Source organism: Salmo salar, chromosome ssa02 (assembly GCF_905237065.1).
Source record: "Salmo salar chromosome ssa02, Ssal_v3.1, whole genome shotgun sequence".
In the NCBI taxonomy this organism is placed as follows: Eukaryota; Metazoa; Chordata; class Actinopteri; order Salmoniformes; family Salmonidae; genus Salmo; species Salmo salar.
In genome coordinates this window covers 13848509-13861787 of record NC_059443.1, presented here as the reverse complement: position 1 = coordinate 13861787, position 13279 = coordinate 13848509, and the positions used below count along the sequence as shown (strand labels likewise).

The following is a 13279-nucleotide window of genomic DNA, read 5'->3' as shown; positions in this document are numbered from 1 at the left end:
GTCTGAGACCAGCCTCCCGGACAGCTGATGAAACTGTAGGTTTGCACAACCAAAGAATTTCTGCACAAACTGTCAGAAACTGCCTCAGGAAAGCTCATCTGCGTGCTCGTCGTCCTCACGAGGGTCTTGACCTGACCGCAGTTCGGCATCATAACTGACTTCTGTGGGAAAATGCTCACCTTTGATAGCCACTGGCACACTGGAGAAGTGTGCTCTTCACAGATGAATGCCGGTTTCAACTGTACTGGGCACATGGCAGACGGTGTGTATGGCGTCATGTGGGCGAGCGGTTTGCTGATATCAACGTTGTGAACAGAGTGCCCCATGGTGGCGGTGGGGTTATGGTATGGGCAGGCATAAATTACGGACAATGAACACAATTGCATTTTATCAATGGTAATTTGAATGGACAGAGATACTGTCGTGCCATTCATCCACCGCCATCACCTCATGTTTCAGCATGATAATGCACGGCCCCATGTCGCAAGGATCTGTACACAATTCCTGGAAGCTGAAAATGTCCCAGTCCTTCCATGACCTGCATTCTCACCAGACATGTCACCCATTGAGCATGTTTGGAATGCTCTGGATTGACGTGTACGACAGCGTGTTCCAGCTTCCGCCAATATCCAGCAATTTCGCAGAGCCATTGAAGAGGAGTGGGACAACATTCCACAGGCCACAATCAACAGCCTGATCAACTCTATGCGAAGGAGATGTGTTGCGCTGCATGAGGTAAATGACGGTCACATCAGATACTGACTGGTTTTCTTATCCATGCCCCTACCTTTTTTTAAGGTACTGTATCTGTGACCAACAGATGCATATCTGTATTCCCAGTCATATGAAATCCATAGATTATTGCACAATGAATTTGTTAAAATCAAATCAAATAAAATTGTATTAGTCACATGAGGCGAATACAACAACACCTTACAGTGAAATGGATACTTATGAGCCCCTAACCAACAGTGCAGTCTCCAAAAATACGGATAAGATTAAGAGATAAAAGTAACAAGTAATTAAAGAGCAGCAGTAAAAAATAATATCTACAGGGGGTTGCCAGTACAGAGTCAATGTGCGGGGGCACTGGTTAGTACAGAGGTAGTCTGGATAGCCATTTGATTAGATGCTTAGGAGTCTTATGGCTTGGGGATAGAACCTGTTTAGAAGCCTCTTGGACCTAGACTTGGCGCTCTGGTACTGCTTGCCGTGCGGTAGCAGAGAGAAGAGCCTATGACTAAGGTGGCTGGAGTCAGACAATTTTTAGGGCCTTCCTCTGACACCACCTAGCATAGAGGTCCTGGATGGCAGGAAGCTTGGCCCCAGTGATGTACTGGGCCAATCGCACTACCCTATGTTGTGTCTTGTGATCGGAGGCCAAGCACTTGCCATACCAGGCAGTGATGCAACCAGTCAGGATGCTCTCGATGGTGCAGCTGTAGAACCTTTTGATGATCTGAGGACCCATGCCAAATCTTTTCAGTCTCCTGAGGGGGAATAGGTTTTGTCGTGCCTGCTTCACGACTGTCTTGGTGTGCTTGGATCATGTTAGTTTGTTGGTGATGTGGACACCAAGGAACTTGAAGCTCTCGACCTGCTCCACTGCAGCCCCGTCGATGAGAATGGGGGCGTGCTCGGTCCTCTTTTTCCTGTAATCCACAATCATCTCCTTTGTCTTGATCACGCTGAGGGAGAGGTTGTTGTCCTGGCACCACATAGCCAGGCCTCTGACCTCCTCCCTATAGGCTTTCTCATCATTGTTCCTGATCAGGCCTACTACTGTTGTGTCATCGGCAAACTTAATGATGGTGTTGGAGTCGTGCCTGGCCATGCAGTCATGAGTGAACAGGGAGTACAGGAGGGGACTGAGCACGCACCCCTGAGGGGCCCCTGTGTTGAGGATCAGTGTGGCAGATATGTTACCTACCCTTACCACCTGGGGGCAGCCTGTCAGGAAGTCCAGGATCCAGTAGCAGAGGGAGGTGTTTAGTCCCAGGGTCCTTAGCTTATTGATGAGCATTGATGGCACTATGGTGTTGAACGCTGAGCTGTAGTCAATGAATAGCATTCTCACATAGGTGTTTCTCTTGTCCAGGTGGGAAAGGGCAGTGTGGAGTGCAATAGAGATTTGATCTGTGGATCTGTTGGGCCGGTATGCAAATCAGAGTGGGTCTAGGGTTTCTGGGATAATGGTGTTGATGTGAGCCATGACCAGCCTTTCAAAGCACTTCATGGTTACAGACGGGAGTGCTACGGGTCGGTAGTCATTTAGGCAGGTTACCTTAGTGTTCTTGGTCACAGGCACTATGGTGGTCTGCTTAAAACATGTTGGTATTACAGAATAGGACAGGGAGAGGTTGAAAATGTCAGTGAAGACACTTACCAGTTGGTCAGGGCATGCTCGCAGTACACGTCCTGGTAGTCCATCTGGCCCTGCGGCCTTGTGAATGTTGACCTGTTTAAAGGTCTTACTCACATCTTCTGCGGAGAGCATGATCACACAGTCTTCCCGGAACAGCTGGTGCTCTTGCCTCGAAGCGAGCCTAGAAGTAATTTAGCTTGTCTGGTAGGCTCGTGTCACTGGGCAGCTCTCGGCTGTGCTTCCCTTTGTACTCTGTAATGGTTTGCAAGCCATGCCACATCCGACGAGTGTCAAAGCCGGTGTAGTACGATTCGATCTTAGTCCTGTATTGATGATTTGCCTGGTTCTGTCACGCCCTGATCTGTTTCACCTGTCTTTGTGATTGTCTCCACCCACCTCCAGGTGTCACCTGTTTTCCCCATTAGTCCCCGGTGTATTTATCCCTGTCTTTCCTGTCTCTCTGTGCCAGTTCGTCTTGTTTTGCCAAGTCAACCAGTTTTTCCTAGCTCCTAATTTTCCCAGTCTCAGTTTTTTCCTAGCCCTCCTGGTTTTGACTCTTACCTGTTCTGACGCCATATCCATCTACCTGACCACTCTGTCTGTTCTGACCTTGAGCCTTCCTATCCCCTTGTACTGTTTGGACTCGAACCTAATCACTGAACCCCTGCCTGTCCTGACCTCGAGCCTGCCTATCGCCTGGTACTGTTTGGACTCTGACCTGGTTTCTGAACTCTCGCATGTCCCCGACCTGCCTTTTGCCTACTCCCTTTTGTTGTAATAAATATCGGAGCTCAACCAGCTGCCTCCTGTGTCTGCATTTGGGTCTAGCCTTGTGCCCTTATAGTTTGATGGTTCATCGGAGGGCATAAAGGAATTTCTTATAAGCTTCCGGGTTAGAGTGCTGCTCCTTGAAAGTGGCAGCTCTAGCCTTTAGCTCAGTGCGGATGTTGCCTGTAATCCATGGCTTCTGGTTGGGGTATGTATGTACAGTCACTGTGGGGACAACATCATCGTCATATCATATTGATGAAGCCAATGACTGATGTGGTGTACTCCTCAATGCCATCTGAGGAATCCAGGAACATATTCCAGTCTGTGCTACCAAAACAGTTCAGTAGTTTAGCATCTGCTTCATCTGACCACTTTTTTATTGATCTAGTCACTGGTGCTTCCTACTTTAATTTTAGCTTGTAACATGCTGACAACATGATGACAAATCTTTGGAGATGTGCTTTACCTGGTTTGGTGTCAATTCAGTAGTGACTCAGTTTTATTAAAATATTTGTTTTAGGGGGAAATTAAAATAATGGTGTTGAGAAGACACTGGAGAAAAACATATTTCAGGCACAGCAATCTTGTTTATTCATATTGGTGTAGTCCTATCCTTTCTGTTTTACAACATCAAGAGTGTGTGAAAGTGGAAAGGGGGCTTAAGGGATAAGCTTCCTCGGATATTCTTGGAAACCTAAGAGGGTCAGCAAAGGATGGAAACAGCAAGTGGCCGTTTTGTTGTTAATGAGACTGACTATTACACCACAGGTATAACATTTTACACCCCATAGCCCAGACCTATATTCTATCATCCTATAATATTCTAGTCTTATTGATATTTTTTTGTGAGATCTTGAGGGTCATTTGAACATCACAACATAATTAAAGATGCACTCCAGGATCTTAAACACATCAACTTTGTAAGATATAGTATATTACGAATTGGATTTGTAACATATACCAATTGAACAGGATGTAACATATATGAAATGGATGACTTAGTACACAATTTGATGACATTGTACACAAAAAAAACGGGGACCACAATTGGCTCTTGAGCATCACTTCCGGCTGAAATTATACAAAAATTAGAGAGTGCAATTTAACATTTTCTAGACATCACAGTACTTGTAGCCTAACACCCCCTCCCACACACCCCCATTTTCTACAGAAAATAATTTTCATGTTTGCGTCTTTCACACGAACCTCGTGCCTTCATTCCTTATTTTCCGTGATGATATCATGACTCGGTAGCCCTACAGCTTTGGTTTTAGAGAGATGGAGCCGTCGAGTTACAGAGCGGGGGAGAAGGCTATCCAGTCTCCCAGCTGCATGCTCTCTAATAACCAAAGCCTCGGAGAAGAGAGGAGAGGGAGAGGGAGGGGGACTCAATAGGGAGGCAATGAAACGGACTCATCCGCGTAACTAGACATTACCAGTTCAGTTCAGTGTTCAGAGCATGCGAGAGCGTAGCTAGACCAACCGCATTCAGTTATAACTACAAAGGAATAGAGAGGGAGAAAATTGAAGTGTTCCAGCCTAGGGAGGCGGCGAGGAAAGGAGCAAGACATAGGCTACTGGCGGCTTTCGAGCTTCACGGGCATATACACCCCGTGTCCACAATTTACGGCGATTCTTGGCATCAGCCTATTGTACAAAATTGCGGATTTATAACTGAGTGAAGTCGGGGATAGTCATCGACAGTCTTATCCTTCACAATGAAGAAAAACAATTCAGCTAAACGGGTAAGGTTCTGAAACGATGCAAGTGATGATCACTTCAGCTTCAACGTAATAACGGGTTTCTGGTTAGCTGCTACTCCAAAGAATGTAACAAAAAGCTACAATGTAACGAGTGTTGTATTTAATAAACAGGTCAATGCTACTTGATACGTTACTGACTCGGTTACTTTGTAGCCAAGTCTCAGTCCAAACTCCAAAGTGATGCATTTGTTAGACATGCTGCTTTGCTTTATTTATTCATTGTCTAACTGGAGAATGTCCCCCACTATCTTAACTTGATTAACAAAATTATATTTGACAAGAGATCTAGCAGTGTAGAGTTTAAAAGTGTTCTGATGAAATGCTTGTAGTGGATGCTGTGAAAGACAAACGTTTTTAGGGACTGCTCTTTTTGTGTATAACGGAATCAGAGGATTTTAAAACGAGCTTTATTCTTGGAATGCAATTATCTAACGTGGTCGGTGTAGCCTAACTAAGATCATAAGATGGTGACAAAAACACTTGCCCAAGAAAAACGGTGCGCGCAAGGAATGTGACAGCATCTACATGACAAAGGAAATGACAGGGGGCTGAGTCCTCACAAAAAGACTCTCCTCTTTTTCTTGTCTGTTCAGTCCCACTTTCGAATCTAAACGAGGTGCTCTGGCAATTTCATGTCTTAACCTCTACTTTGTTGCTTTCGTTGAATATGCAGGGCCCGCAGGACACAAACCAGCACAACACGCAGCCAGACAAAATCGGTTGGATTCGCAAGTTCTGTGGCAAAGGGATATTTAGGGAGATCTGGAAAAATCGTTTTGTAATACTCAAAGGGGACCAACTTTACATCTCAGAGAAAGAGGTAAGTGACGCCTCTTCATTGAACAGCTGATATTTACACACCTTGACATTTTTTAGAGCATTGAACACATATTTTTTTTTACTTTTCAAATGCAAACAGAACCAGCACATCTTTTACACTAATTTTGGGGTACATTGTAATAGTCCTTGTTGAGCATCAACACAGTGAAATATAGGCTACTTTATGACATCATACCGTGGGTTATAAATGACAGTATTTCCAGTGACAACATACAGTATATGGAGTGTTTAACCATGTGGTCATGTAGCAGTCTCAAGAGAGACTCTAGACATGCTCTCCTCTGTTCTGGATCCACTCAGACTGATGGACCAAATCAGCAGCTCCAAAAGCTGTGTGTGTGTGTGTGTTTGTGTGTGTGTGTGTTCAGGTTCACTTAAGGCTTCACATAAATCTCTGTATCCTCCCGCCAAGCCTCATCTATCATCCCTCTGGGGCTGGTCTGCCAACGAGTTCTGTCTTTTTCTCTCTCTCCTTCTCTCTCTCCGTCTCTGTCTGTCCCTGTCTGTCTGTCTGTCTGTCTGTCTGTCTGTCTGTCTGTCTGTCTGTCTGTCTGTCTGTCTGTCTGTCTGTCTGTCTGTCTGTCTGTCTGTCTGTCTGTCTGTCTGTCTGTCTGTCTGTCTGTCTGTCTGTCTGTCTGTCTGTCTGTCTGTCTGTCTGTCTGTCTGTCCCTCTCCTTCTCTCTGTCTGTCTCTGTCTGTCTCTGTCTGTCTGTCTGTCTGTCTGTCTGTCTGTCTGTCTGTCTGTCTGTCTGTCTGTCTGTCTGTCTGTCTGTCTGTCTGTCTGTCTGTCTGTCTGTCCCTCTCCTTCTCTCTCTCCGTCTCTGTCTCTCTCCTTCTCTGTCTCTCTATGAGTCTCTCTCTCTCTCCCTGTCAGCAACAAACCTGAGCTGCAGCACACCTTCCACCTCACTGGATATCCAACATTATAGATGAAAAACTCCACTGTATGTCTGCTCTACACTATACTTCAGTCCTTTGACCTACAGTGTCTGTTATCATTGCAGTCAGACGTCAGAGTGCTTTGAATGGCTGAAGTCTGATTCATTACTCCTGTTAGTTGTCCACAGCAAAACAGCTTGACAGAAGATTAGAAAGTGTTTATTAATAGAGCTAGGAAGTCTCCAGAGACCTCTAGTACATCAGTCTAACCTTATGACAGAAGGAGTTGTCGGAGAGATAACCCTAGATGGTAATAAGGCACGCAGTAACTGCCGTGGTCAGGCTCACTGAGAACAGAGAGCGTGCTCCAGGCATAGCTATGAGACAGCACAACAGCACCCGCATGGTTGTGGTGTTGCAATATTAAGGCCTTAACGTTGTGGTAACCATAGTGACAGAGCCAGCCTGTGATGTGTCAGGGTGATTGCTCCAGATATTAAACAGAGGCAATAATGAGCCACATAATCAGTCAATGTGATGCTTGATACAAGGCAGAGGCAGTTTTAAACCGCTTAGCTGAGAGTTACAGGGAATTTGCTACAAACGCACATGTACGCACGCGCAAACACACACACACACTGACTGCGATCGGGCACTGACAGTTCTCTTGTTGGGCTTGCTTTAGAGTTGCAGGGTATTAGTATTCTGCCAAGCTCAGCTGAAGCTTACAGGAGGATGTGTTGGCAGCTTCTAAGGGACCACTTTAACACCTTACTCCAATTGTAAACATAACTCCAGGGATCACAGCGGAATCTGACAGACACTGAAGATTCCAAACTGTGATCTAATCAATCCTAACATATTCACAGCTTTGAGGGAAAGTAGCCTTTGAGAGTTGAATATCATGGCATATGTGGCAAAGAAATGCCTTCCAGGGTTTTGGTCACTTGAAGAGGTCACCAAGCGTATCAATGTAGTGCCCTTTTCAGTCATTTGTCACAGAATGATAAACAAAAGCACCCAGAGCTAAGGACCCCAAAATAACTAACCTTAGGAGACGATGGAAACCCCGCCAGATAGAACATTAGCTTTTATCATTGTCAGATAAAATGGTGAATTCATGATCATTTCCCATTGACATTCTGTCATGGGGCATGTTAAGGTGGGTGACGTCAGTGCAGCTCATATATTCACCCACCAAGCCTTCACTTGAGTTGACTGTCATGACTTAGTGTCAGCAGTCCTGAGAGAGATTTTTACAATGGAGGGAGCATGAGTCACAGGTCCAGTCTGTAATCAACCTGCTAGCCCCCTTTCCCTACACCTTTCCAAGGGTCGTTATAGACCTGTGAGAATCTGATGGCTGTAAACAATATGGCTGGAACTCTATGCAGCCAACGGGTTGGCCAAATCCTATTCTTTCAGATCTGTAACTGATGACCCTGCGTAACAAGTAGCTTGGGTCCATATCAAGTGGCTAGCAGGTAGGTCTAAAATCTATGGTCAACAAAGGAAGTGCCTTCCTCGACTTTCCTCAAGTGGCTTTTAGGGCCAAATGTCAACCCAGCATTATTTTTCAAGACAGTGCGTGCATGAGGTCAGGTTTCATGGAGATCTGAGAGGAAAGGCCTCCCCGTAGTTGGGACAGCTGTGAGGAGCGAGCTCTGGCAAGTGGGAGAGCTCCGATTTCACCTCGCTGACCAACCTGTTCCAGCCTGACGTCTGTCATGTTCTGATTCAGTCTCTGTCTACTTTCACTATGATGTCTGGTGTGTTTCACTCCACTTTTTACATACCTAACCACATTCCCGTTTCCCAGTTCACTATGATGTCTGGTGTGTTTCACTCCACTTTTTACATACCTAACCACATTCCCGTTTCCCAGTTCACTATGATGTCTGGTGCGTTTCACTCCACTTTTTACATACCTAACCACATTCCCGTTTCCCAGTTCACTATGATGTCTGGTGTGTTTCACTCCACTTTTTACATACCTAACCACATTCCCGTTTCCCAGTTCACTATGATGTCTGGTGTGTTTCACTCCACTTTTTACATACCTAACCACATTCCCGTTTCCCAGTTCACTATGATGTCTGGTGCGTTTCACTCCACTTTTTACATACCTAACCACATTCCCGTTTCCCAGTTCACTATGATGTCTGGTGTGTTTCACTCCACTTTTTACATACCTAACCACATTCCCGTTTCCCAGTTCACTATGATGTCTGGTGTGTTTCACTCCACTTTTTACATACCTAACCACATTCCCGTTTCCCAGTTCACTATGATGTCTGGTGCGTTTCACTCCACTTTTTACATACCTAACCACATTCCCGTTTCCCAGTTCACTATGATGTCTGGTGCGTTTCACTCCACTTTTTACATACCTAACCACATTCCCGTTTCCCAGTTCACTATGATGTCTGGTGCGTTTCACTCCACTTTTTACATACCTAACCACATTCCCGTTTCCCAGTTCACTATGATGTCTGGTGTGTTTCACTCCACTTTTTACATACCTAACCACATTCCCGTTTCCCAGTTCACTATGATGTCTGGTGTGTTTCACTCCACTTTTTACATACCTAACCACATTCCCGTTTCCCAGTTCACTATGATGTCTGGTGCGTTTCACTCCACTTTTTACATACCTAACCACATTCCCGTTTCCCAGTTCACTATGATGCTTATACTGTCCTCAACCAAAGAGACAACTTAGTTAGACTGGCAGATATGAGCCATGGACATATTGACTGAATTAGTTCCTTCTTCAGAGTGTTGTTCTTTGTCCAAATAAGGAAGATGTTTTTTTCCCTGTGGGTATTTTGAAACAGTCTTTGTCTCTGTTCTGCTTTGTGTGTTAGAGGGTTATTGGTCAGAGCACCAAACAGTACTTCCTCTCAGAAACTGTCCGCATAAACTTCTTCAAATGACTCGTCAAGACTTGGAGGGATTTTAAGAGCACTTGTGCAAAAGACAGTACCCTAGGTAACACCAGCACACAACCAGAAACTTTAGTCCATGAAGTTTATCAAATCAAATCAAATGTTATTTGTCACATGCGTCGAATACAACCGTGAAATGCTTACTTACGAGCCCTTAACCAACAATTCAAAGTTTTCAAAAAGTAAGTAAGAAAAATGTGCTAAATAAACTAAATGAAAAAGAGTAACACAATAAAATAACAATAACGTGGCTATATACAAGGGGTACCGGTACCGATTCAATGTGCAGCGGTACGGGTTAGTCAAGGTAATTGAGGTAATATGTTCATGTAGGTAGGAGTAAAGTGACTATGCATAGGTAATAAACAGAGAGTAACAGCAGTGTATGTGAAGAGTGTGAAGGAATGTGAATGTATGTGTATGTGTGTGGCGTCAATATGCATGTGTGTGTGTGTGTGTGTGTGTTTTGTGTGTGTGTGTGTGTGTGTGTTGGAGTGTCAGTGTAGTATGTGTGAGTGTGTGGTTAGAGTCCAGTGAGTGTACATGGAGCCTGTGCAAAAGAGTCAGTGCAAAACATGTGAATAAACAATAATAAAATAAGCCGGTCAATGCAAATAGTCCGGGTAGCTATTTGATTAACTGTTCAGCAGTCTTATGGCTTGGAGGTAGAACCTGTTAAGGAGCCTTTTGGTCCCAGGCTTGAAGCTCCGGTACCGCTTGCCGTGCAGTAGCGGAGAGAACAGTCTATGACTTGGGTGGCAGGAGTCTTTGACCATTTTTAGGACCTTCCTCTGTCCAGGACCTAGTATAGAGGTCCTGGATGGCAGGGTGCTCGGCTCCAGTGATGTACTGGGCATACGCACTACCCTCTTTAGTGCCTTGCGGTCAGATGCAGAGCAGTTGCCATACCAGGTGGCGATGGATGCTCTTGATGGTGCAGCTGTAAAACTTTTTGAGGATCTGAGGTCCCATGCCAAATCTTTTCAGCCTTCTTAGGTGGAATAGGTGTTGTCGTGCCCTCTTCACGACAGTGTTGGTGTGTTTGGACCATGATAGGTCCTTAGCAATGTTCCCTCTAAACTGCGCGCGGGCAGGCAGATCCCCTGGGACTGCTGCGTAGAAGAATATCAGCCTGTGCAGAGAAGCATAAAATTTAACTTCACTCAACTTTCTAGAGATAACACTATCAACGTTTCCCTTTACTGTGGGAATTGTGATCAAATCAACGCAATATTAGGCACTTTCAATGCAACATACCGAAACAAAATTAACAATGCAAGACTTAGTATGCAAAACTAACTATACAAGAGACTTTGTTGTAGGCAGAACACATCAGAGTAAGATTCTATTGCATTGACAAGCACGACTCAGGCACATACTTTACACACACTGGTGCCCCTAAACCAATCAGAGCTGCAGTAGGCCTATATGCAAATAGATTGCTGCCAAATAAGGATCTGTGCCATTCACATTGAACTGGACTGTTTTTACAGCATGAGCGGTCATCAGTAGATATGCTTGTTTTGAGATCAAAGCGAGATCTACATCTACCGACGTGTGCACATTTGGACATTTGTTCATATTCTTTGCTAGTTAGTGAGTTATTAGTCCAGTTTTAGATAATTTGTAGTCATCGATGGGGGACTGATTGCTTCCTACAAAAGCACAAAATGTTTGCATTTTGAAAAGTGAGTCAGGTAAGGAGCTTTTTTGTCTTAAAGGGGCAGTGTTGTAGCCATTAGGCAGATGGTAGCATAATTTGTCTGATTCTCCGTAATAATAGTATGTGAATAATGATGCATTTTATTTTGTAAAGTGGTTTCTTGCATCAAACAACACAACATTTCCAGTCACCTCCTTTGTCTGAAGGACAAGTGGATAAACAGGTTAATGTCAATGTCACGCCCTGACCATAGAGATCCCTTGGACTAACACACACCTGTGTTTGTGGGATCTTGTTTTTGTGTAGGTGCCTATTTGCACTTCACTGTCTTCACGGTTCGTTTGTTCATTTATTGTTTTTGTATTTTGTTAAGTTTCACATTATAATAAAGATGTAGAACGCTACTCACGCTGCACCTTAGTCCAATTATTACGACAATCGTAACAGAAGATCCCACATCACAACAGGACCAAGCAGCGTGTCCAGGAGGAGAAGGTATCCTGGACTTGGGAGGAGATCTTGGATGGGAAGGGATCCTGGACTTGAGAGGAAATCCTGGCAGGACAGGATCGCCTTCCTTGGCGGCAGACGCAGGGAGAGAAGGGAGGACAGAGACGACGGTTCGCGGCCACAAAGACAGCCCAAAAGACAGCCCAAATTGTTTTTTGGGGGGGGCACACGGGGTGGTCGGCAGAGCCGAGGAATGAGCCAGAGACCGTCAGGGAGTCGAAGGAGGAACTCGATGAAAGATTCCGGAGAGAGGTGGTGGCGATGAGAGGGCTGCAGAGTGGGCATGCTGAGGAGCGTGACACCAGTCCGGTGTCATCTGCACTGGTTTCACGCATCTGGCCTCCAGTGCGCCTTTCCAGTCCGGTACGTCCTGTGTCCCCTCCTTGCACTCGCCCTGAAATGCGTGTCCCCAGTCCGGTGCGTCCTGTGCCAGCTTGCCGTGCGAGGTGGGTCATCGAACCGGTACCATTGATGCCGGTTCTATGCACCAGGTTTCCAGTGCGCCTCCACAGCCCAGTACGTCTTGTGCCAGCTCCTCGCACTCACCGTGCGAAGTGTGTCATCGAACCGATACCATTGATTTCGGTTCTACGTACCAGGTCTCCAGTGCGCCTCCACAGCCCAGTGCGTCCTGGGCCAGCTCCACGCACCAGGCCTCCAGTGCGCTTTCACAGTCCAGAGCTTCCGGCGACAGTTCCCAGTCCAGAGCTTCCGGAAACGGTCCCCAGTCCAGAGCTTCCGGTGACAGTTCCAAGTCCAGAGCTTCCGGCGACAGTTCCCAGTCCAGAGCTTCCGGTGACAGTTTCCAGTCCGGAGCTTCCGGCGACGTTTCACAGTCCGGAACCTCCAACGACGGTCCACAGTCCGGAACCTCCAACGACGGTCCACAGTCCGGGACCTCCAACAGCGGTCCACAGTCCGGAACCTCCTGAGACGGTCCACAGTCCAGAACCTCCTGAGACGGTCCACAGTCCAGAACCTCCTGAGACGGTCCAGAGTCCGGAACCTCCTGAGACGGTCCACAGTCCGGAACCTCCTGAGACGGTCCACAGTCCGGAACCTCCTGCGACGGTCCACAGTCCAGAACCTCCTGCGACGGTCCACAGTCCGGAACCTCCTGTGACGGTCAACGTTCCGAAGCCTCCAGCGGGGTTCAACGGTCCGGAGCTTCCAGGCAAGGCGTCTAGTCCTGCTCCAGGGCAGGAGCCTCCCTCTGCGCTGGTGCCCAGTCCAGACACAGTGTCCAGTCCAGCTCTAAGGCCGGAGCCTTCCCCTGCGCAGCTGCCCATTCCAAGCACGGCGTCCAGTCCTGCTCCATGGCTGGAGTCTTCTTCTGCGCCAGTGCTCAGTTCAGATACGGCGTCCAGTCCTGCTCCATGGCAGGAGCCTTCATCGGCACTGATGTCCAGGCCAGGGCTGGTGTCCAGTTCCGCTCCATAGCAGGAGCCTTCCTTGCCACTGAGGTCCAGTCCAGGCACAGTGTTCAACCCGGGTCCATGGCTGGATCCGCGGGATGAGCGGGTTCTGCGGCCCGCACCAG

The 13279-nt window shown here is 46.6% G+C and overlaps 1 protein-coding gene across 1 annotated transcript in view; it reads left to right on the top strand.

Moving 5' to 3' along the window:
- The first annotated feature begins 4294 nt into the window (after window positions 1-4294).
- Window positions 4295-13279, top strand: part of LOC123727899 (pleckstrin homology domain-containing family O member 1) — a 46400-nt gene continuing 37415 nt past the window's right edge. The window contains exons 1-2 of the mRNA XM_045698193.1: window positions 4295-4881; window positions 5573-5719. Of these exons, the coding sequence (XP_045554149.1) occupies window positions 4855-4881; window positions 5573-5719 (174 nt within the window). The 5' untranslated portion in view covers window positions 4295-4854. The remainder of the gene's footprint in view (window positions 4882-5572; window positions 5720-13279) is intronic.